The sequence below is a fragment of the Lissotriton helveticus genome, chromosome 11, assembly GCF_964261635.1.
Source record: "Lissotriton helveticus chromosome 11, aLisHel1.1, whole genome shotgun sequence".
NCBI classification, from domain to species: Eukaryota; Metazoa; Chordata; class Amphibia; order Caudata; family Salamandridae; genus Lissotriton; species Lissotriton helveticus.
In genome coordinates, this window is record NC_136072.1 from 92032505 (window position 1) to 92057504 (window position 25000).

General features: G+C 42.4%; 1 protein-coding gene across 2 annotated transcripts in view; it reads right to left on the bottom strand.

Moving 5' to 3' along the window:
• The window catches only part of PLD1 (phospholipase D1), a 499520-nt gene that overhangs the window by 65006 nt on the left and 409514 nt on the right, over positions 1–25000 (bottom strand). For both annotated transcript variants that reach the window (XM_078665562.1, XM_078665561.1), the window contains one exon: positions 2028–2116. In XM_078665562.1, coding sequence (XP_078521688.1) covers positions 2028–2116 — 89 coding nt within the window. The remainder of the gene's footprint in view (positions 1–2027; positions 2117–25000) is intronic.

Here is a 25000-nt window from a genome sequence, read left to right on the forward strand (position 1 = left end):
ATCCATCTGAACCAGCACTCCGATCTGGCTCGAACAAGCCCCGGTCCCAGAAGCGGTGCCCCTCAGGTTCTGAACCATTGATGTGGCCACATTCAAGCACAGCTGACATTTTTGGGCTTATCGCAACCGCAAAAGAGCCCATTGATGTCTCTTGCACAACCCTCCAACGCGAAGTTCCGTGAACCTGACCCTTCTGGCTACAGCATCGACCACTTGCGGGAAACGCCATTGCGAAGCTCCGGCCCAAACATACACGATGACAACAGGACCTTTGTGCTACAGTGATGACCATCCATGAGACCAGGCCTGCTGCTTGCGGCCACCTCCACCCCAAACAGGACTCTTTGTGCTAGACAGAAAAGTGAACTTTTTAGCTGGAGTAACCTAGAGCCTGTATCCAACTCACGCTCCATGTGGTCAGCCTGAGCTTGTGAACTTTTTCCCAGTCTTGCATGACCAGATAGCCACGAGTGTTGCTTTGTGATTTCAGACGCTGCTTTCATGTAAATCTTTAAAACTGCATATCTCCAGTTCTACAGATGTAATATTTGTCATTTTGGTGTCAAATTATTTATTCGATTTGGTGAGGCATCCTTCTGTGGTGTGTTTTCACTGTGCTACTGTTGGAAGTGTTTCACAAATACCTTACACATTGCCTCTAGGTTAAGCCTAACTGCTCTGCTAGCAGAGGGTTGATCAAGCAAGACCCGTTTGGCCTAGACCACTGGACTGACAACACCTGACCATGTTTTTCAGCCTTAAGATAAACAGCAGCTTAGTTTGAAAGGTAAGCAACAATCAGACACAGCAACATTTGGACTGTCTACATTACATAATGCCTCAAATGCAAGATGCCAGGAGTCAAATGATAAAAGTAGAACAACCAGCATAGATGGAAAAGGTTTATACGCTGATGCTGGCGTTAACAATATGTGGTGGAATGTTTCTGTCTCAATGGTTTACAAGCGGCAAGCCAGGAAGGAACCAATGATTCTAAAGGAGTGACTCCCATATTGATCACCAAATAAGCATGTCTGGCATTGAGCAGAGGGCCCAGATAAAGATATGGGTGAGTATAGGAAAATGTAAGGCAAGAGGTGTCCAATGAGAAGGTGCGCTTGTGCTACAATGAGTCTAGATTATCGAATCTAGAACACTGATCAACTCTACATGCAAAATCTTTCAATTGTTTCTCGGTCAAGGAATGACTGGATAATACTTCCATTTACTGCAAAGAATCACATTAGAAAACATATTTTTTGTGATTATTAAACCCTGAAATTATTTGATTTTGTTTGCTACTCCTTGATCATATATAGCAGCCTATCAGAAGCAGTTTCACCCATCTGATACTACCAATGCAGCCAAATTTCTCTGGTGCACTTAACAACCCAAGAGCTTTGTGTTGTACTTTTAGGGATGAGTAACATGCACAGCATGGAACAGGGGCTTCTGGATGAAAACATGTAGATAGTTATAGTAAAACATGCTAAGGTTGGATGATGTTTTGTAGTCCAGAGTTTGCACTGTTATGAGTTGAATGATTTTAAATAAACAATGGATTTCTCCACAATCTCTGTAATTCAAAGGCTGTCACAAGGATTATGAATGTGTCCAGGCATGCAGATGGAAACAGGAAGTTGCTTGAGCGATATTCTAGCTTGTGGTGCAAAAACACACTGTGAATCCCTGTAAATTCCAATTTTGGATTAATTGCGTATTTGAACACAAGGCCCCTCATTCCCTAAACTTGAAAATCTTCTCAAGATACTGACACCACTGAGCCAAAAAAGGTTTTACATGGATTAGTTTAAGAATTGTACTAGTTTTTGGTTATGTTTAGAAATGTAGCAATTTATAAACTGGTTTCCTTTTTGGCCAACCATCACTCAATGCACATATGTAGGTAGCTGAATAATAAATACCCTTACACATAGTAGTATGACACTTTTCACATTAGGAGTTTTCAGAGAGTCACAGTGCAGAATTAGCCTCTACCTCTGACACACTATTTACATATGAAATACCTGTATGCTTTGAGAATCCTCTGTGCAATTGTGTCACCGATCTTGTTGAAAACGATTTTGTTGTCCGCGCAGCTAATAAAGAACTGGTTCTAGAGGAAAAGAAGCACAAGGTTTTAATGTTGGAGCCATTCAGTGAATCGTGTTTACCCAGCACAATACACCAATAGACATGGCCTTTGCCCACGCGGGTCTGTGAGCATGGCATGCACTTTGGCTATATCCCTGGTTCACTTCGTCTCACTCCAACCAAGACAGTGGGATCTGTAAACATGCGCGGTTTAGGCCACATCTACTCTTCATTCCCTGCACACAAAGCCCACTGAGCATTACCTATGGTCTTGTCCAGTGGGCTCTGAAGCAGGACATGGCCTTTCTCCTTAACCCTGTTGTCCAGTCCCCAAGTCAAGAGCCTGCTGAGCATAACTTACACCCTTCCGCTCTGTAGACTACTGGCGTAGGGTGAGGTCTTTGGTCACTGGACCTTAAACCATACCCAGCAGGTTCTGGGCATAGGCCCTGACACTTAACTACAATCCTCATGCAGACTCCCTCACCCCTAAAGCCATTGCCTTGAGCCATACTAACAGGCTCTATATAAAAGGTGTAAATCCTTGGCAACGCCCTGCATGTAGGACTACTGCCCCATCAATTCATTTTCCTTGGCCTTCAGCTTTTCCCGGCCTGCTCAGGACACAGGGCATCACCACTGGATTCTTGCTTGGCTCATTTCTTGTGCTTCTTTGTGTCACCAGAACCCACAAGGCAAATTCTTTAGCCATGTTCAGTGGGCTTTATATAGGTAAGGATGTATTTCTAGTGATAGCAAGCTTATATTATACACACGCAATCATTGGGAGGCTTCATCCAAGTCATTGATGTCAATGGTGATGTGATACATGATACCAACAGTGTTGCTATTGGTCTCCTTTCCAATGTCATATTTGATGCTGAAATTCCACTTAAAGCAATACACATCTTCATAGAGCTCTATTCATTTTATTGTGCACTTGAAGATCCTTCCCAGCTACCTAAGGCAACTGTCAAGCCACTATATTTTTTATGATGGCACTAGTAACTCATTGGTGGAAGCTGTGAATGGTATGTTTGTTCTAGATCTGGTGGGATTCTGACTTCTACATCTATACAGAGAACAGTTACTTAACAACCTCATTTGTGTAAATAGGTAACACTAGTTCAATTTTGGTTCTTATCTCCTGAAGAACAAATATATACCAGACTGCACACTTAATGCAATTATGGGGTTCAGACAGGCAAGAAGATAAAAACAAAAGAGAAGTGTGAGACAGAAGGGAACAGGAATGGAGGCAGAGAATGGGGGATTGCGGTTGAAAAATTGTGATGGCTGGGGTTAAGCGAGTTAAAAGGGAGCCATCAGAAAGAGGATGATACAGTAATTTTAAGACGAAATATTAATGTCCATCAAACTGCATAGGCCTGTTTGCTGTTTTCATGTCCATCATTCACAAGTATTGTCTGACTTTCATATATTTATAGTTCCTTAGCCACATATCTCTAAAGGATGTGGCAAATACAATGCACAGCAACGTACAGACAAAAAGGCCCAACACCTAAAGTATAAAGTATTCAAGGAAGAAAGTATCCGATTGGTTGTCTAGTGCAAACTATTAAACTCATACATATTACCAGTAGACTTTTCTCTGGCCTAGGTTTATAGCCAACAGTGCTTAGAATTCAGCTGCCAATTCACAGACATTTTTATTTCTGGACTTCACAAAATCCCTATTACAGCAAATCTAATGCTAAGCATGAACTATTAGTATAAATGAGAGTGATGAGTATGAAGTTGTGAGAAACTGGGTTGCTGGTCGATGAGGAGTGTTAGCACTTCTCAAGCAATAGCCACAATAATTTTCAGGGTCAAGAACAGTAAGTCACTGAATTAACCTGTGCTTAACCCTCTTGTAGCTAGGCACAAAAGCATTCAAGCTTAACTAAGAGGCAATGTGTAAAGTATTTATGCAGCACACAAACAATGATGAAGTAAAAACACAACACAAGAAAAATCCCATACTACTTTAGAAAAATAAAGTGACATTAAATAAATTATTTGACACCAAAACTATAAAAATCAAATTAGCAGAACTTGAGATATACAACTTCAAATATTTCAATGGGTGTAGCGCATAAAAGCACAAAGTGCCACGCGCTGTTATCTGGTCATGCGAGACCAGGCAAAAGTCACAAGTTCAGGCCAACCATGATGCAGAGTGGGAGGATACAGGGACCAGGTTAGTCCTGCTGAAAGAGTTACCTCCGCAAAGTCTGGCACGAAGACTCTACTTCCCAGTGGAGGAGGCCGTGAGGAGCAGGGACAGCAGTGCAGATGGTCCTCGCTGAAGCACGAATTGTAGGCTGAGCATTGCAGACAGTCATTGTTGCAGCGCGAAGACCATGTCAGACGTCACGGATGGTCTTTGCTGTAACTTAGCGATGGCCGTCACCATAGGCTGTTGCTGCTGTAGCATGAAGTGCAGCTCTTGTGTTTCCGGTTGATGCTGTAGCAAGAAGAGTCCGGTTTACCGGAACCTTGCATTGAAAGTCGATGCAGGTAGCAAGGTCTTGTCACGAACGAGCCAGTTTGCTGTCGCGAAGAGCCCATATCTTAAAAAATTGTCATTTTTCTTCCAGGTGGAGCTCAACTGATGCCAAACCAAGGTTTCAGGACCTGATCCCCTTATGGAAGGAGTGTGGGGTAACCAACAAGTTGTCCAACCCCAAACTAACAGGCTTGTTGAGCGGTTTAACAAGACCCTCAAAGGCATGATCATGGGCCTGTCAGAGCTTTTAAGGCTGAAGTGGGACGTCCTCTTGCCATGCCTTTTGTTTGCCTACAGGGAGGTACCACAGAAGGGGGTTGGCTTCAGCCCCTTTGAATTTCTGTACGAGCACTTGTAAGAGGACCACTCAGTCTGGTGAAGGAGTTCTGGGGGCAAGCTCCCAGGAAGGCCACCCAGGATATCATAAGCTACATGCTAAAACTCAGTACTCAGATGAAGTGCTTCTGGAAGACAGTTCAAGAGAATCTAGGAGCCAGCCAGTAAGTCATGAAATGCTGGTTTGACCAGAAGGTCACTCTGGTTGAAGTTTCATCCTGGCCAAAAAGTGTGTGTGATGGAGCCTGTGAATCTCCGGGCCCTGCAAGATCACTGGTCTGGACATTATGAGGTGAAAGAGCACAAGAGTGAGGTCTCTTACCTGGCGGAGCTCAAGACTCTCAGGAACCTTTTAAAGGTTTTGCACGTCAATCGCCTCAAGCCTCACATCAAGAGATCCTAGGTAACCATGCTCCTGGTCACAGATGATGGGGCAGAGGAGGAGAGTGAACTTTCCCTCAACCTCTTTTCATCCGAGGAGCCTGGATCAACCTGTAGCCAATATCAGTATGACGTTACTTTCCTGGAAACAAAGAAGTACAATAGAAAGGGAAGCCTTAGCAGCGGTCTATGCACTAAAGAAGATGAGATCATACCTGTTTGGTGCTCACTTCTAGGTTCAGAGAGACCATAGACTCCTCTGAGGGCTAATGAGGGATGAGGGGTGAGAATCCCAAACTGTTGAGGAAGTTCATCTCCCTACAGGGAACAGACTTTATGGTGGAACACTGTCCTGGAATAGACCACCCCAATGCTGATGGCCTCCCCAGGTTCTTAAGTCTTAGTGAAGAAAACTCCCAAGGAGTTTGGGAGTTCTCGCAACTTTCAGCTGGGGAGGACACATGTTAGACCTGGAATCCATGGCGTGGTTTTCTCTCTACCTTTTTGCCTTCAACGCTCTTGTTTTGCGGACTCTGTTTTTACTGGCCTTAGGATCTGCACAGTTTACCACTGCTAACCAATGTTAAAGTGCTCATACTTTCTCCTTGAAACATGGTATAACTGGCTTCTACCCAACTAGCAAATTTACTTGTAAGTCCCTAGTAAAGTGGCACTATCTGTGCCCAGGGCCTTATATTAAATGCTACAGGTGGGGCTACTGCACTGAATGTGCCACCCTCTTACACATCACTTTAGATGTATCTCAAGCCTGCCAGTGAAACCTGCATGTGCAATTTTTAAACTGCCAGGTCGACCTGACAAAATAAACCTTTTTTGTAATATGGTTTCAGCCTGGCAAACAACCATTACCAATAGAAATGGAGGGAAAGAAGTGGCAAGCACACAAACAAATAAAAAGTAAGGGCATGATTTAAGCCCCTTTTAAGATTTATATTAAATACTATAGATTTAAGAAGCACAGGTTTAAAAACAGGATACTGGAGGTGACAGTATGTGTCAAGAAAGTTTTCCCACATTTGATGTCTCAAAATTTGATGTGGTGAAGGGTTCTGTTGTTTTTTGTGCTGCCATATTTCATATTTATTTATCCATTTGTAAACTGCATGGTTGCACTCTCAATAAGGTTGGCAGATGCTATTAAAAGAGTATCCGGAGGCACCGTCAGCACTAGCGGATTACAATACTAGTTTGAAGGTGGAAACAGCCATGTCTTTAATGTCTTGCAGAAAATCTTTTTGCGAGGTTCAGTTCTTAGTCTCACAGGAAGAGTATTCCAGATCTTAGCTGTGAGGTATCCAAAGGAGTCCCCTCCCTCCCTCGCTTTCTGTATTCTCGGCACAGGAACCAATGCCCTGCCTTTAGTTTAGATCTTACACTCCATGCCGGTGTGTAGACTTATCATAGACTGGAGATAGCATGGTCCTTTTTTCCACAGAGTTCTGTGGCAGTAGCACCTGGCCTTGTACGTGATCGTCTTCTCCACAGGCAGCCAGTGCAAGGTTCCCAGGGCCCTCACAACTGTTGCCCGTTTTGGGAGGTTCAGAACTAGGCGAGCTGCCACATTCCGGATCGACTGGCGCTTAGTCAGTCCTTCCTTTGATGCTCCCAGATAGAGGATATCACCGTGGTCCATCTAGGAGGTGACAAGGCATGTACAATTGTCTTCCTCACAGTGATAGGTAAAAGGTTTCCTTAGGACTTTAAGAGTCCCAAAACATTTCCACGTCGCTTTCCAGATTTGGCCTTCAAACGTTAGTTTGGAATCAAGCCAGACCCCAAGGTTCTTTACTTCCGGTTTTGGGCAGGTATTTTTCCTAATGTCTCAGGCCACCATGCTGATGTCCCTATAGAGGGGGCCTTTCCAACTATCAGCACCTCCTTTTGTTGCCATTGAGTTTCAAGCAATGGTTGGACATCCATGCTGCTAGCTCCTCTAAACATAGAGAGAGTTTGTGAGCTGTCAGCTCTGGATTCTGAGATAAGCGGACAATCAGTTGTGTATCATCGGCATACGATACAACAGTCACATTGTGTTCCACTAATTCTGCCAGTGGGCCCATATAGAGATTAAATAACGTGGGGCTCAGAATTGAGCCCTATGGGACCCCCTGCAGCAGGGGAATGCTCTTGGATGTATGTGGGTGCTGGGCAACTTGGAAGCTCCGTGATGAGAGAAAGGACGTCATCAAGCGTAGAGCTGAGCCCCTGACCCCGCATTTACATATTATTTTAAGAAGACCATGAGATACGGTGCCAAATGCTGCTCTGAGACCCAACAGGATCAGAACAGCAGCACATTTCCTTAGGGTTTCCGTAGCAAGGAGCAGCACTGACTCTGTGGGGTGGGTGGCTCTAACACAGACTGTGAAGGGTGAAACAAGTCATTCAGGTTAATATGATTAACTAGTTGCTTGTTGGTTACTTTCTCTGCAATTTTTGCAAAGAATGGTAGTAGCGAAATGGGACGCAAATTTTCTAGCACCGAAGAGTCTATTCGTGTTTTTTTCTGCAATGGTCGCACTATCGCTTGTTTCCACTTCTGAGGACTTTCACCCAGATGAACGGAGCGAGCAATTAGCTGTGAGACATAGGGCATAATAATGTTGCCTGCCTATGTTGAATAATTGCGATACAATTTTGTTATGTTGTACTATGGTTGTTGTACGATGTTCTGTTTTGACTGTTTTGCACAAGGATGCTCAGTGCATTTCAGTTTTCTTTTTCGAAAATTGCAAGGTGAAGAAAGAATTAACAAGTGTAGATCGAAAATTTTTATTAAAAAATGTATTTGAATGTAAACTTTTGTTTTGTTGCTGCTGATGATACATAGGTTTCACCGGTTTTCTTTTTAGGGTTAGGTCCATGCTACAATCAGCGGATATTTATTAGCTTTTATTTCTGCATAGATTCAAATATTTAATACTTTCAAAGTTGCTTTTCAATGTTCCTTCAATAAAACACAATAAAATAAAATAAAAACTTTTTTAAAAAAATGTAAGCTACCAGAAATAATTGATTCACTTCTTGAGGATATGCCAGCTGCTTTGATTTGCAGGGACATGCGCATTCTAATTAGTGCGCTCGACTGGCTATCTACAGCTCCCATATTGCCAAAGAAGCTCAGTCCGCCCCAAAATGGTGCCCTCATGTCACATTGAATCAATTTACGAGATTCTGCATATGATCTGTGATGTGTATTTTAATTGGCATTAGACCATGTTCTTTGCAAGGCAGCCACATTTTTCTCAATCTACGGACTTCCTGAAACTATTGATGTCATTTCGTTTTCAAGGCCAAAATATGTTATAAGGGTCATAAAAAAAGAGAAGTGCAACAAGTCGATTTGCTTTAAATGATTCTGTTCTGGTTCTCGTAGACCTGTGCATACTGCAGAGATGTACATGCTCTTGATAAAATAAGTTGCTAAATATTTTCTTTTCATTTTATAAATAGGCTGTGGCTGGGAACAGAAGCATAACAAGTGTTTATGTGCAAGTGTCAGCCAAGTTGTAAATTGCTGCATTGTGTTTAACAGTCACTCCCTTGCAAAAACACGAGGCTGTGTTAACTCAGCAAGGAAGTTCATTAGTTTGAGCTACATTTCCAGTTAAAATAACCAACCTTTAAAAAAAAAAATGTGGCATAACATGTTTGGTATAATCCACAAACTTAGAGATGCTTATTGTACAGAAGATAAAAAGTGTTAACATTGACAATAATATCCTTAAAGGACACCAAAACGAAAATAACTTATGAAGGAAAAAAGTGATTAATAAATATTAATGCAATTTAAAGCAGATTCTGGGTGTTTGCAGAATGTGTTCTGCACGGCATAGGGAATGGATGTAAGAGGCAGAGCGCTGATCCAACGAAAGAGCACCCTGACATAGAATTAAACACCTCAGTTCGAAATATCACAAAGTCAGGATAAAACATCCTTTGGAAACCCAAAGCAGATGTCACTGGGACAGACACAGGTCTAAGACAACAATAAAGGACCGGCTGGTTGACCTGGCAAGCGTTGCAGGGATTTTTCGGGAGCTTCGTGTTTTTTGATGAGCGTAATGGAAGAAAAAAAGAAAAGGAGATATAAAAAAAATCTGTAAAAATAATGTCCACTAGAAAAAACTAATGCTCAATAATTTTGCCAAGAAATGTCATTTAGCTCCGGACAAACTGCTTGACATTATTCGTCAGTGTTTGGCTTTGAATGTAAGGAAAGGGATTGTTGTTAAATGGCACATGAGGGGATCTTGTGTTAAATGTCCACCTGAAATCAACCCATAAATAGTCCTAATGTTACAAAAGAGGAGGTATGAACAGGCAGAGATATTCAATACAGGATTACAAAACAAGTATCGCTTACAGCGTTTGTGTATGAAAAATTAGCTATTAGATAGGTAGGCATGCTTATGTGTATGCGTGAGCACCAAATAAGCACTTACCCAACCAGAGGTTAAATTTAAGAAAGACCTTTATGTTAAAACACATTTTGTGCATCTTATTAAATCCATAGTTTTAACTGGAAACTGAGAACCATACACTGCAACATTCTAATCTGCTCTAAATTAGGACTGGGCGGTGAACTCTGCTCCGTTTGCGGAGGTTTCTGCACTGCTCCACGGAGTGCCAAAAACTCTGCTCCACTTAGCAGAGTGGCAGTTTATGTCGCACTCTGCCCCGTGAGAACTCTGTGGAGTTCTTTTGTCACTTCGTAGAGTTCTGCATAGCGGAAGTCCGCTAACTCCACCCAAGCCTACCCCAAATCAATTTAAAAGTGAAATTATGTTGGGTCGTGGCTTGAGCACTGACCCGAGCCGGCGGTCTTCACCTGACCTCCGTTCTGACGCAGAACCTATGTTAATGTTAATGTTAATAGGTATTTGTAAGCGCTCGTACGCCCGGGGGCTTCATGGCGCTGTAGGAAGGAGCAAGCGCAGGGTCACAGGGGAGGGGGAGCAGCTCAACCGTGCGCCTGAGTGAAGAGCCAGGTTTTCAGGGAATGTCTAAAACTGAGGATGTTGTCATTCAGTTTCAAATGGAGGGGAAGGGAGTTCCAAAAACCAGCTGCCAGAAGGTCAAAGCAGCTGCCTCCAAGACGCTTCCTCTTGTAGGATGGAACAGTCAGAAGCAATTTATGAATAGAACGGAGATTACGTGAGGGAGTATATCTCTTAAACATGTCTCTGATGAAGAGGGGGCCAGAGTCGTGCAGAGATTTGAATACAATGCACCCTGTTTTAAACGCCACACGCTGCTCCACAGGCAGCCAGTGTAGCTGTTTCAGGCCAGATCTTACAGACTGCCTCTTTGAGAGGTTCAGGAGGAGTCTGGCGGCCTGATTCTGAACCAGCTGAAGGCGTTTGAGCTCTCCAGCTTGAATGCCAAGGTAAAGACTGTTGGAGAAGTCAAGTCTGGACAGAACCAGGGAGATGACTATCTGAGTGAGAGCGGCCGGGGAAAAGAAGCTGGCAATTTTCTTGATTTTCTTCAGCTGGAAGAAAGTAGCTGAGACAACTGCTCCGACTTGTTTTTTAAGGGAGAGGTCTTCGCTAATGTGTATTCCCAGACTCTTGACCGAACATGACTTAGATGGAGGAGCTCCCATACAGGAAGGCCAGAAGCTGGGGTTCCAGCTGTGGGCGCTCAGTCCCGGCAAGACCAATTCGGTCTTGCCAGGGTTAAGCTTCAGATGACTGCAGTTCATCCATTTTAAAATGTGGGACATAGTGTTTTGAAATTCAACCACAGCATCCTTGGTGTTTAACGGGAAAATCAACTGCAAATCGTCTGCATAGTTGAATATCGTAACTTTGGCCCTCCTAAGGGAGTACAATAGGGGGCGTAGATATACATTAAAAAGCAGGGGTGATAACGAGGAACCCTGCGGGACTCCACAAGTAGAGGATATAGTGGGGGCAGTGAAAGGTCCTAGTCTGACAGCCTGAGTGCGCCCAGTAATAAATGAGCGGATCCAGCTCAATGCCAGGCCCCTGAGACCTGCCTGCTCGACACGGTCGACCAAGATGTTATAGTCGACCGTGTCGAAAGCGGCTGAGAGGTCCAGCAGCACCAGAGCCTGATGTATTCCCTCATCCGCATTCCGTCTCAGAGTATTCTGCACCGAGAGGATGACCGCCTCGGTGGAATGACATGGGCGGAATCCAGCCTGATTCGGCGCAAAATACTCGGATTCTTCCAAAAACTTGGAGATGCTGTTACAGACATGAGCCTCCAAAAGTTTGGCACAGTAAGGTAGCAGGGATATGGGCCTGTAATGTTGCAGGTCCTGCGGATTAGCGCCTACTTTTTTTAACAGTGGAATGAGAAGGGCTTTTTTAAAATTTTCCGGGACTTTACCCTGAGAGAGCGTGCCATTCAGTAAGGAGAGTATACCCTCCGGAATACTGGCTCCCACTTCTTTCAGGATAAAAGGGGGGCAGATATCATCAGGAGAACCTGATGTAACTTTGGCGAGGAGTTTGAGCAGCGTAGTGCTGTCAACAGGGGGAAGCGAACTCAAGGTCGCAGTGTTGTGAGAATTGTCAGTCAAAAGCGGGGACTGAGTAATAGGGATGCTTTGTTTGATGGCACTAATTTTATCCGAAAAAAAAGAGTTTAGCGAGTTACACATCTCCTGAGTAGGAGCTAGCGGGAGAGACGTCCTATCGCTAGCACTCAAGTTCTCAACGATGTTAAACAACTCTTTGGACTTGTTGTGAGCATTAAGGATCTTTTTTGAGAAGTAGTCAGTTTTATGTTCCTGAAGCAGTTTTTGGTAATCCTTTCGTGTCTTGCAGTAGTTAACTCTGTCTACTTCTAAATAGTCAGTTCGCCACTTGCGCTCCATCTGACGAACTCCAAGTTTAAGACTTTTCAAAAGAGGCGTAAACCACCTATGAGCGTCATTGGGGCGAGAGCGGGGAAAGTTGGTGCAAGGAGCATAGACATCGGCTGCATGAAGTAGCCACCTCGAGAATGCTGCTTCCATTTCTTCAGTGTCCTGATCTAAGAGAGGACACGAAGATCTTAGAGTGCCAATAAAAGCCGAGGTATCAACATTCTTCCAGATTCTAGTTTTGCCTCCTGTCTGAAAAGGAGGTCTCCTATTATTTTCAAAGGTCAGGGTGAAATTGATCATAAAGTGATCCGACCAGATGCAAGGCAGGATGGAGCTAATGGCCAGAGGGATGTTCTGAGACCAAATTTGGTCAAGGTTGTGACCTTTTATGTGAGTAGGGAGGTGAATCTGCTGAGTGAGGTTCATATCTAGAAGGACATCTTTCAGTGCAGCTGCCTGGGTACCTAACTCCGCCGAGTCCAACCAAAGATTAAGGTCACCTAGCAGCACTATTTTTTTATGTGAAATTATTAAGGGGGCAAGCTGTTCTGTAAAGCAGTCGCGAAACTGGGCATATTTTGAGGGGGGCGGTAAATGAGGATCATAAGTAGAGTGCCGCAATTGTTATCCAGTTTGATAATCAAGTTATCTGAGCTTATAAGGTTTATAGATGGTAGAAGGGAGACATTATGAGACTTGCGTATGATCACGGTGACCCCCCGCCCCTTTTGTCAGCGGGTCTGTCCACATGCAGAATGTAATAATCTGAAGGGACCGCTGCCAAAATATCGGGTAGGGAGTCAGCATTCAGCCAAGTCTCAGTAAGGAATAAAATATCAGGCCGCTCAGTTTGAAGAAAAAGAAAGATGTCCAAATGGTGCTTAACCATGGACCTGGTGTTAAGGTATGAGCATTTGAGGATAGTTTTAGAGTTAGGAGGAGGTGGAAAACTATCGGGGAGGCTAGGCAGTGGGGTTTTAGCGATGGTAAACTCTGGTCTCAAGATACCATAGGTGGCAGCGCGTTTTAAAACATATGCAGGGAGGACGGGTGCCATGCTAGTAGGGGGTCTAAGTGATAGTAACTCAGGTGAAGAGTAAATCTGTATTTGACCAGGGGTTGTGGCCCCGAGCCCCGGACTGCCGCGGACGGGCGCAGACGGGCTTGGCTTTGGCGCGGCTTCGGCGCGCATCCGGCGCGCCCGCTGCGCCAGCCCGCTGCGCCGTCTGGGGGGGTTGCACATAATGTAGGAGGAGGAGGGTGGGAGGCCGGCCCGACTTGAGCGCTGACCTCGCCTTCCTCACTAAAGATGGCGCCCACCGCCGAGTGATGGCAAATACAGAGCGGTTGGGCTGAAGGAAGAGGAAAATGAAGGTGTGTAGGGTGTCAGTGTGCCTGATTCCTTAATTCCCCTTATAGTAGCAGCCCCCAAGTTAAAAATAAGGCGGAATTACAAACATTAAAAAACGCTCCAAATTGTATTTCACAAATGCTAAAAACAATGGCTAACAGTGCGCATAAGATCGTGTTTTTGTCCTGCCTCGCCAGACGCTCGCAGCCCCAGTCCCCCTATGCTGCAGGAATGGCCTCGCAAGGCGGTATTTCCGGGCACGGAGCACAGTCCTGAAAACATGAAGTGGCGGTGAGCCTGGAAACTGTGCTAATTAAAATTTAACAGCGGCACAAAGCCTGGTGGCTGTGGCGGTGATTCTTCCTCACGGAAGCACGGGCATCCGCCATTTTAATTAGCGGCGCTCTCATTCCGTTTTTTTTCTTCTTTTTTCTCCACTCCATGTGCCTTCTCCTCACAGCACCACGCATTGCAGCTAAATTATAATGCTGCTGAAGGGGTAAAGAAAGGTATTTGGTTATTTCCTATGCTCTTCCCTCTCATGTATAGGAAGATAGGGTGCCAATGCCTCCTTAACTAGTTTTCTCTGCCCAAATACTGTAAACTCAGTGGAAAATGAGTGCTATAAAGTGTCATCTCCTCATGCCTATGCGCTAAATACATAACTTTCCTTCTTCAAACCTGAAGGGAGCACATACAATATTTTTCTATAAGCTTTTGGTCAATTTTATTTTTGCCTTGCTGGAGATTCTTCATACTAAAGGAGCTTTTGAATACTGCTTCATTCTTCTTTCACTGTCTGAAGTATTTTGACGCAGTGCATCCGTTTAAAACAACATTTGTTACCTGTAGATGGTCATTCTTCCTGCCTTTTTCTCCTTCATTGTATGGGCCTGACTCGCCCTTTTCTTGTGACTACGCATTGTTCTCCTCATCAAATCAAGATGGCGAGTGACCCCAATCCTCCTCTAGGGCATCCTCTTAAGGTGCTAAACCAAAGAGACATAAAAATGATCCACCTTCCCCTATTCTTTCCTTGCAAAATCCTGTTCTGGATTCTATTTTGGAGGAGATACGTGGTCTCAAACCTTTTATGTCTATTAATAACAAAAAGTTAAAACAAATTGAAGAACATTGGATTGTTATGGAAGGAAAGGTGATGGAACTTGAACAATACTGATTCAAATAAACCTTCAGCTGAAACAACGAATCCAATAGAAGAGTTCAGGCTGGGACACACTGATCACTCCCAACTGGATACTATATTAAAACTCTTGATAAGCCAAAGGGTAGAATCGGAAGAGCACTATCAGCAACTGACGAGCGACAACGTTAGATTGCAAACTTCCATATCTGATTTAACATCTATATTAAAGGGTGTTACACAGGAGATAACAGAGCTTCAGCAACGTACAGTCGTGGTAGAAGAAGAAACCCAGCGGATAGGTGCGACGGTGGGGCGCCATGATGCAGAGCTAACTCAACTCCAGGGGAAAGTCGAGGACCTGGAAAACCGACAAAGGAGATCCAACCTTAAAATCTACGGAATCCCGGAAGGTCTAGAGGGATCGGACCCAAGGGTTTTTTTGGTGAAACGTTTACCTCGTGCCTTTCCGGATCTTTCCGACTGGGACTGGGACTCCCAAATACAAAGAGCACACCGACTACCACTTGGCCTAAAACGTCAGAACAGTAAATTCCCACGCCCACTCTTAGTACATTTTGGCAACTTTCTGCTCCGACAAGCCGTGTGGCAAAAAGCTAAACCTAATACTCCAATAATTATGGACAACCTTACCATCTTTACTCGTTCAGATCTTAGTAAAACTACGATGGACAAAAGATGGGAAATGCGTAAATTAATTGACCCAGTCAATAAATTGGGGGGCCTAGCATATCTACAGGTACCCGCTCGACTCAAAGTGATCATGAATGGGCGTACAAATTTCTTTAGTGATGTACAGGAGGCACAGGCTTTGAAGCCATGAAGATAACACCAGGGTTTATGCTGCATTACTAACAGCTGTAGCTCCAGGGGGAGGGGTAGGGGTCATCGGACCCACTGCCGCAGGCGCTGCCTCACCAAGGGCAGCAGTTGGTAAGGGGGGAGGGGGGGTGGGTCTTCGTAGACAGGGGAGGGCGTGGAAGGAGAGGGAAGGAGGGGGGTGGGTGGGGAGAAAAAATGAAAAAAAATTCAACCTGGTAGAGGGACATCATCTGAGATTTGAGGTTGCAAAATATATTCTTTGTTTGGAATTATATAACGAACTATTTGGACTAATAGAAATGATGGATTGGATGCCATTTAGCGACATAACGCTTTACATTAGTTATGTTATGTTATGTTAAATAATTTGTACCGCGCACGTACACCGAAACGGTTTCTTGGCGCTCATAACAGACATAACAAACCAGGGCCAGGGGATCATACTGTACCAGCTTTGAAAAGAAAAGTTTTTAAGGTTCTCCTAAATGACTCATAGGTAGGGCAGTGACGAAAAGAAGAGGGGAGGGAATTCCAAAAGATAGGGCCGAGAGAAGAGAAACGCAAGCCGCCATGCTTCTTCCGACGGAAAGATGGAATACAGAGAAGATTATCAGCAGATGATCTTAGATTACGGGTGGGAAGATATCTCTTCAGTTTAGAAGACACAAATTCAGGGGCGCGGTCGTGAAGAGATTTGAAGACGGTGCATCCGAGTTTGAAGGAGCACCGTTGGGCCACTGGGAGTCAATGAAGGCTCCTCAGAAGGGGAGAAACATGCTGGTGTTTAGGTTGGTGAAACACCAAGCGGGCCGCCTGATTCTGGATTAACTGAAGTTTGTGGAGCTGATAAGCAGGGATCCCCACATACAGGAGATTAGCAAAGTCAATCCTGGAGATGACCAGAGCCAGTAAAACTAAAATGAGTGCCTCTCTGGTGAGAAAACGACAGATCTTACGGATCCTGCGCAGTTGAAAAAAACAGGATGATGTCACAGCCGAGATCTGGGGTTTCATGGATAGATCCTCAGAGATGACCACTCCAAGGCTTTTCACAGTGCTGACCGGGCTGGGAGGGATACCAAGGGAAGGAGGCCAATAAGTGTCATTCCAAGGATTAGTAGGGCCACCCACCAGGACAAGTTCTGTTTTTGACGGATTCAACTTGAGCTGGCTGTGAGCCATCCAGTCTGAAATCAGCAACATTGTGGTTTGAAAATTATAACGGGAAGAAGGTAGAGTGTCCAAGGGAAAGACCAACTGAAGGTCATCAGCATAATTATAGATAGTTACAGGGGAGTGACGAAGGGAAACCATAAGTGGTTGCATATATAAATTAAAAAGAAGGGGAGAAAGGGCAGAGCCTTGAGGGACACCACAGGTGAGAGAGGAAAAGGGAGCAGTGAAAGTAGACAGGTGGACTGCCTGCGAGCGGCCTTGCAAGAAAGACCGCACCCAGTCCAGCGCGATACCCTGGATGCCGGCGTTTCTGACACGGTCGATCAGGATAGCATGATCGACCGTGTCAAATGCCGCCGAAAGATCCAACAAAATCAGGGCTTGGGAGAGGTTGTCATCAGCACCCGTTCTGAGGGTGTCCATGACAGCCGCAATCACCATCTCGGTGGAGTGGAGAGGGCGAAAACCAGCCTGCTGGGGATCCAGGAACAGAGAAGTCTCCACGAACGAGCTCAGGCACCTGGTGACATAGGTCTCTAATATCTTGCCCAAGAAAGGGAGGAGGGAGATGGGTCTGTAATTACTTAGCACTAGTGGATCTGCGCCGTTTTTTTTTAAAATAGGTAATACCACGGCCTGCTTAAAGGCCTCTGGAACAACTCCAGATGATAAAGAGGAGTTGAGGAGGGCCAAGGCAGGACCGGGACAGGCCATGAAAATTTCCTTCAGGATATGAGGGGGACAACAATCCCTAGGAGAACCGGAACAGACCTTATGAAGAAGGTTGTGAAAATCGGAAATAGAGATAAGAGGAAAAAAGGAGAATTCCTGAGGGTTAGCAGGAGGGAGGGGGAAAGATTTAGAGGGGGAAGGTGGAGAAATGTTAGTTTTAATAGTGGAAATTTTATCTTGGAAGAAGGCATTGAGCTCATCACACAAAGCCTGGGTAGGTACCAGTGGAAGAGTAATACGGTCAGGGAGGGAGAGCTCATAGACGATTGAGAAAATGTCTTTTGTTTTGGAGGCCGACTTCAAGATTTTTGTGGAGAAATAGAGAGTCTTTGCCTCAAGTATCGAAGATTTATATTTACTCAATAAAGAGGTAAACTCTTTCTTGAGTGAAGGGTCGTACTTGTGGCGCCAGCGACGTTCAGCTTGGCGGAGGGCAAGTTTATCAGATTTAAGCTGGTCATTGAACCAGCGCTGGGCATCGTGAGGGCGCTGGACTTTTATAGTCTTTAGGGGAGCTACAGAATCAGCTGCTTCCTTCAGCCAATGATCGAGGGAGGAGGCTTGGTGGGATACTGAATCAGACTCTGAAGGGGCTGAGGCTGCCAAGAGAGAGAGAAGTTTTGGCAGGTTGGCATTTTTCCAATTGCGGGCCCTAATGTTCGTAGGACGAGGAGGGCGGTGAAAACTGGGCAGATCAACTGAAAAAGAAATGATATAATGATCTGACCAGGTACATGGAGCGATCAGAGGAGGGTCGATATCAAGATTAGCCGACCAAACTTGATCGAGTGTGTGTCCCTTACAGTGGGTAGGACTAGAGATCAGTTGCTGGCAGTTCAGACTGCTGAGGGTTTCAGTGAAACGTTCAGACAGTCGACTTTCTTGAGGGTCATTGGGCCAGTAATTAAAATCACCCAGGATAAGAATCCTAGAGTGATTAATAAGAAGCTGGGAGACCATGTCCCCGACTGACTGGGAGAAAGAAGGCATGTAGGAGGGGGGGTCTGTACATGAGCACACAGGTAAGGGAAGTGGTGACAGAGCGAAGCTGTATAACAAGAGTCTAATATTAAATGTTTGGCATGGAATGTCTCAGGGTTGAATAACAAACGTAAAAGACGCTTAGTTGCAGAAGAACTAAGACTTTACAACCCCCACTTAGTATTTTTGACAGAAACACATATTATAGATAAAGATAAGAAATTGTTAAATCAATTGGGTTTGGAGATGATAATAAGCTTGGCTGTTGTTTCTTCTACAAGAGGGGTTGCAATACCGAAAGATAAAAGGTTTAAAGCAGAAATAATTAAAACAGCACGTGATAAATGGGGAAGGTGGGCAAGCACTCAGTTCTGCTTTAACAAAGTGAAGTTTGTAGCCTGTGTTGTCTACGGGCCTAACAAGGAAGAGCCCAGAATATTTGAACAGTTAAATATAGCCCTATTAGACTGGGAAGGAGAACTAATAGTTATGGGAGATTTTAATTGTATTCTTAACTGCCAAACGGACACTACACGGCCGGGTAATTATAAACGAATGCCCAAAACCAGAGCATCTATATTAGATTTATGTAAGGTACACAATGTTAGAGATGTATGGAGATGTTTATATCCGAACTCACCTGGCTACACTTACTATTCAGCACCCCACAGGCTATGCTCTCGTTTAGATATGGCTTTTGTTTCAGATTTACTAATGAAATCTGCATCAATGGTAATTTACTCCCGCATAACATCTGATCATAACCCCATTATGGTCGAACTCTCTACTTCTATGAATCGTAAACCTCCAAGACCTTTTACATTTCCTAGGAACTTAATATCAAATGCGTCTTACACGTCGCAGCTAAAACATATAATATAATTTTTGACTATTAATAGAAACACTGCTTCATGTTTAATAGTATGGGACACATGTAAAGCTAGTATCGGAGGGTTCACGCAATCATTTGTCTTGAAACAGAATCACGAAAGACATAAGAATAATTTAGCCCCGACATCTGATATCGCTGCTGAAGAGACACAGCTAGCACAAGCTTTAAGAGATAACCTATATCTACTCTGGAAATCAGTGCAAATCTTAGCCAGCTAAAATGCAAGACTAAAGAAATACTTCTAAAAAAAAAAAAAGAAGTACTCAGATTCATAAATAGAAATTCTCACAATATGAGGGCGGAGACAAAATCGGCAACATTTTAGCATTTAAGGTGGCAGAAGATAGAGCGGAGTCCACGATTGCTCAAATTATGGGGGTTGACAATAAAAGATACAATCAGCCAATTGATATAATTCAACAGTTTGCTAAATATTATGAAATTCTTTATACACCGGAAAACACGCCTAATGGTTCTGCAATTGAGAATTACCTAAAAGAAAATTTAACGAAACAGATAACAGCGACAGAAGTAGAGGATCTTGCTACAGAAATAACAAGAGAGGAATTAAAGGAGGCTATACAATCATTGCCTATAGGAAAAGCCACCGGTGAAGATACCATCCCATTGGAAATCTATAAATTATGCTTAGATGAGTTAATACTTTTTTTTTTTTTTAGAAGTGATAATCCATATCGGCAGAACTGGGTCGGCCCCCCGCTCATGGAACAAAGCTAAAATAATTTTTTTTCACGAAAAGGGTAAACCTAAAGAAGAGATGGGTTCATATAGACCGATATCCTTGATCAATGCAGACGCAAAGATCTTTGCAAAATGCTTGACTAAAAGACTTGCACCACTAATGCCCAAAATTGTAAATACACAACAGCACGGGTTTATAACTTGGTTGTTCCCAGCATAAGCACTATCATTTTTTTTTTCATCACATGAGAGTTCCGCAACACTAGCGCCGAGACACCCGCAAGGGTATTTGCGCGCTCTAAAAATTGCATAAAAAATTGCATAAAATAAATAAATAAATATAACAGGGAGGGATACCTCAGCTCATATCAATACAGCAATAACAGCCTTTGACATAGCAGAGATCGAGGCAACCCCTCTTGCCATGATAATGCTTGATGCCGAAAAGGCATTTGATCGGGTGGGATGGGACTATCTATGGCACATAATGGGATCGATGGGATTTGAAGGAGAATTCTTAAACGGGATCCGAGCACTCTATGACAAACCAACGGCATATACTAGCAATGGAGGGCTCACCTCGCCGTGCTTTCCAATCAGTAGGGGCACACGACAAGGGTGCCCCCTGTCACCTTTACTATTTGCCCTCTCTTTGGAACCGTTCTTAAAGGCTTTGGACACCCAGTCTGGAATAATACCATTTAAGACGGGCACGCAAAGTTTGAAAATTACTGCGTATGCCGACGATATTGCTATCTATTCGTCTGAAGCAAATGAGTCTCCAAGAGCTATTAATATTGAAGCATCTAAATTCGGCATAGTGTCAGGCTATAAACTGAATGTTCATAAAACCCAAATAATAGCCAACTTCGTCCCCCCGCTACCGGTGCCAGAAATCTGTAAGGTTGCTACCTACCTCGGAGTTAAGATCACTTCAAATATCAAAGAACTTAATGCTATCAATTATAATGATTTAACGAAAACCACCATCTCGAGTTTGAAAAAATGGCATAGACTTCCACTAAGTCTAATTGGTAGAATAAACCTGATTAAAATGAAAATTATACCCAAATACCTGTATTTGTTTAGATCAATCCCTCTGACACAGAGCAGGCTTTTCTTTAAACAACTAGATAGGATCTTTGGTAACTTTATTTGGGGGTACAAGAAGGCTAGGAGATCGTTAAAGCTACTAAAAAACCAAATGGATCAGGCGGTCTTAATTTTCCCGATATGAAATTATACTTTTGGGCATCCTTTGTAAGATGCATACGTTCATTATTAAATACAGAGGACTTGCTTTTTTACCATCATCTATTACTAAAAGGCGACTAAGCAATTTTTACTCCATATCACAGACCCCAACTACTACAAACGGGTTAAGTTTAAGACCGCACCTGACATAATAAGAATATGGAAGGATATTCTTGATTATTGTAAAACTACTATATTTCACTCTCAACTGATTTTGTGGAACAATCCTGGTTTACCGAGTATATTTAGTGATGGGGAATTTCGAAGGTGGCAGCTGAAAGGTGTAACAGTTTTAGGCGATCTTTATAACTCTCAAGGCATATTAGATTTTCTTACTTTAAAACACTTATTTGGATTATCCGAAACACATAGGTTTAAATATATACAAATTTATGACTTTTTAATGCATAAGAACAGAATTAATACTGTATCGAGCGGTGGCATCTGGGACTACTTAAACTCTAAGAAAGAAAAATCTATCATTAGCTCGACATATACATTTTTTATAGGCTTAAGACCGGACGATAACGATGTACTTGCTAACAAGTGGAATTTAAAACTTGGAATAAATCTTACAGGTAAACAAATAAGTCTATCTTACACTAATATTCATAACTACGTACGATCATCTAGCTTACGACTTCAACAATATAGAACTACCTATATGCTATATTATACACCAGAAAAATTTTCAATATGGTCCTTAAATAATACCTTGGGAGAAAAAACTAAATGTCCGAAATGTGCTGAATATGACGCAGACCTTGTACATATGCTGTTTTCATGTCCAATGCTTAGGAAATTCTGGGAAGAAGTGGAAAAAACTTTAGTTTCAAAAAACATTCTTAGCTCCCCAATAACGGCTCCTATGGTAATACTTGGCCCACATTTGACTAATCAATCACATCATATACTGTTATCAATACTAATCTCATGTGCCAAATTAATTTTAGCTAGGGCATGGATTAGCCCCAACACACCTAATGCTATGGAGTGGTGGTACCTGGTCAACGAAATTAAAATTATGGAGTGTACCTTAGCAGAGCTAAGAGGTATTCGGTCGTTATATAAATTTGAGAAAATATGGGGGGACTTAGAGTGAATTGATTGTTTCAATGACTACCTTTTATTGTCTATTTGATTTCGCAGATATAGCCTAGTATCTTTATTTATTTACTTAGTAATTTGAATGCTGATTCATATATGTTTGTTTATGTATATGACTTATTTGATGAAATTAAACTATTCTGAATGTATTACTGTCTCGTACCAGGTGAAAATAAAATAAAACTTTAAAAAAAAAAAAAAAAAGGCACTTGAACAACGTGTTGGAGACCTCCAAGATGTTTCTACCAAAATTCCTTTATTCGAGAAAGATTCACAAACTTAAACTACATACTGAATATTTGGAAAATCGCAATCGAAGGAACAATCTTCGCTTTTATGGTCTGCCGGAAAATATTGAGGGTCCAGATATGTTATCCTTTTTGAAGAAATTTCTGCCTGATCTCTTAGATCTTCATTCCTCAACTCCACTCAACATACAGCGTGCTCATCATCTGGGTCATCTTCAGCCTAATTCAAATAAGCCATGTGGTATCATAATGCTATTTCTGGAATTTACTGAACTGATGCAAGTCTTGAAAGTGGTTAAATCGAAACGTCATCCTACATGGTCAGGTCACAATATTTTTATTTCACAGGATGTCTCTAATGCAACAAATGCCAGTCGCAAGGAATTTTTTGCTCTACGACCCCAGTTGAGACACCTGAACATTCAATATGGCATTCTCCACCCTTGCCTTCACACATGAAGGAAGATCACATTCTTTCGATGATCCTGCTAAACTGATTCTCTTTCTCAATAGTATTTTTTCTCGTTCTATGGAAAACTAATGTTAAGCCTCACTTCAGTTCTAATGGCTCTTTGGTGGTTGATCTTATAATTGTATTTCTTATTCTTTCTAATATTAGCTCCTCCGTTAAATTACTCAGATACCTTCAAATGTTATTTCTCTCTTTTTTCTTTCATTATTTCCCCAAATATTCTCTCTTCACTCTTTATTTCCTATTACTGTCACACATTTACTTATTCCTGAGGCTTATTATTTATTTACTTGTACCGCTGTCTTTGCTTGTGTTGTCACCTTGCCCCCTGCGTCTTTTTGCTTGTTTATCTTCAGATCTGGATTATTTTCCTTGTCTGCTAACTTTCCTCATTTTTCAGTTTTCTCTCTCAACTCTCTTCCTCTTTCCTTCTATCATCAAACTGCCTTCTTAATTTTTTTTCATGGTGCATTTATATCATCAATTTTTTGTCTTTACAAATGTCTTCCATTATATTTTTTTAGTGCTTATTTTTCTTCAATATGTTGCTTGACACTTGTCCCTATTAGTGTTATTTGCTGTTCTACATTTTGTTTTTTGTATTTATCTAATAAGTGGTGTTTTTTTGTTTCCAGTTGTTCTCCTGAAGTGTATCATCTCTATTCATATACAACCCTCCCTTTCTTCCATTATGTGTAATGTTGTTACGTGGAAAGTTCGTGGTCTTGGAAACCCTGTCAAAAGACAAAAGGTACTTTCTCATGTGTCTAAATTGAACTCTCGTTTCATTTATCAAGAAATGCATTGTAATGATGTAGAATCACTTAAATTGAAAAGACAATGGGTGGGTCAAGTTGTTTATTCTCCAGCCTCTAATCGAAAGGTTATGTAGCTATACTATTTCATAAATCGATCCATGTACAAATTGTATCTACACAATGTGATTACAATAACCGCTGGGTAATGGCTAAGGTTGCTATACAAAATACTTACCTTATAAATATTTATGGCCCTGTCAAACCAGACCCGGACTTTTGGAATAGTATTAAGATCTTACTCTCCTCTATTGATTCTAGTCCAAATATTATTGTTGCTGGGGACTTTAACCAATGGTTAGGCCCATTTTCGGATAGACAATCCAAATGTAAATTTAACCTTGATAAAACTCATAAATCATTTCAATCTGCCATTACCTCTTGTTCATTATATGATGTTTGGAAGACCTGTAAACCTGATATTCTTGAGTTTACCTTTTTTTCTAATGTTCACCATACTCGTTCTAGAATTGATTATATTTTGGTTAGTAAACATTTTTTGTTGTCAGACATGGTTTTTGTAACTGAAGCTACTACCTTTATCAATGATTTTTTTACTATTAACAAACCTTTGGATACCTCCATTACTAATAACTGGGATGCCTTTATGGCCTCCTTTCGTGCTTTTGCTATCTCTTACTCAGCAAAAAAGAAGAAAATTGCTAAAGTCAAGTATGAAACTTTATTCCAACAACTTAAACTGCTGGAACATAATTAATTTACTTCTAGATCTTTCTCGGTTCTTCATGAACTAATTAAGGCTAAATCTGCTTTTAACAAGCTTGCCACTATAGATGCATGTAATGTTCTTCTTGAAATCAAATCTAAATATCACGGGGGTCAAAATAGAGCTGGCAATATGTTGGCCAATTACTTAAAAATTAAATCTGAACGTAAGAATATAGGTCCTATTCTAAACTAAGCTACTAATAATTTGATCTCCTCTGATGAAGATATTGCTAATGCATTCCATGATTATTATCAGTCATTATATTCTGATGATACAAATCCTTCCTGATAAATTTGAATTACTTGAAAGAGAGGTTACTCTTCAGGAGGTAACGGAAGCCATTAAATCCTTTGAAAAATCGAAAGCAC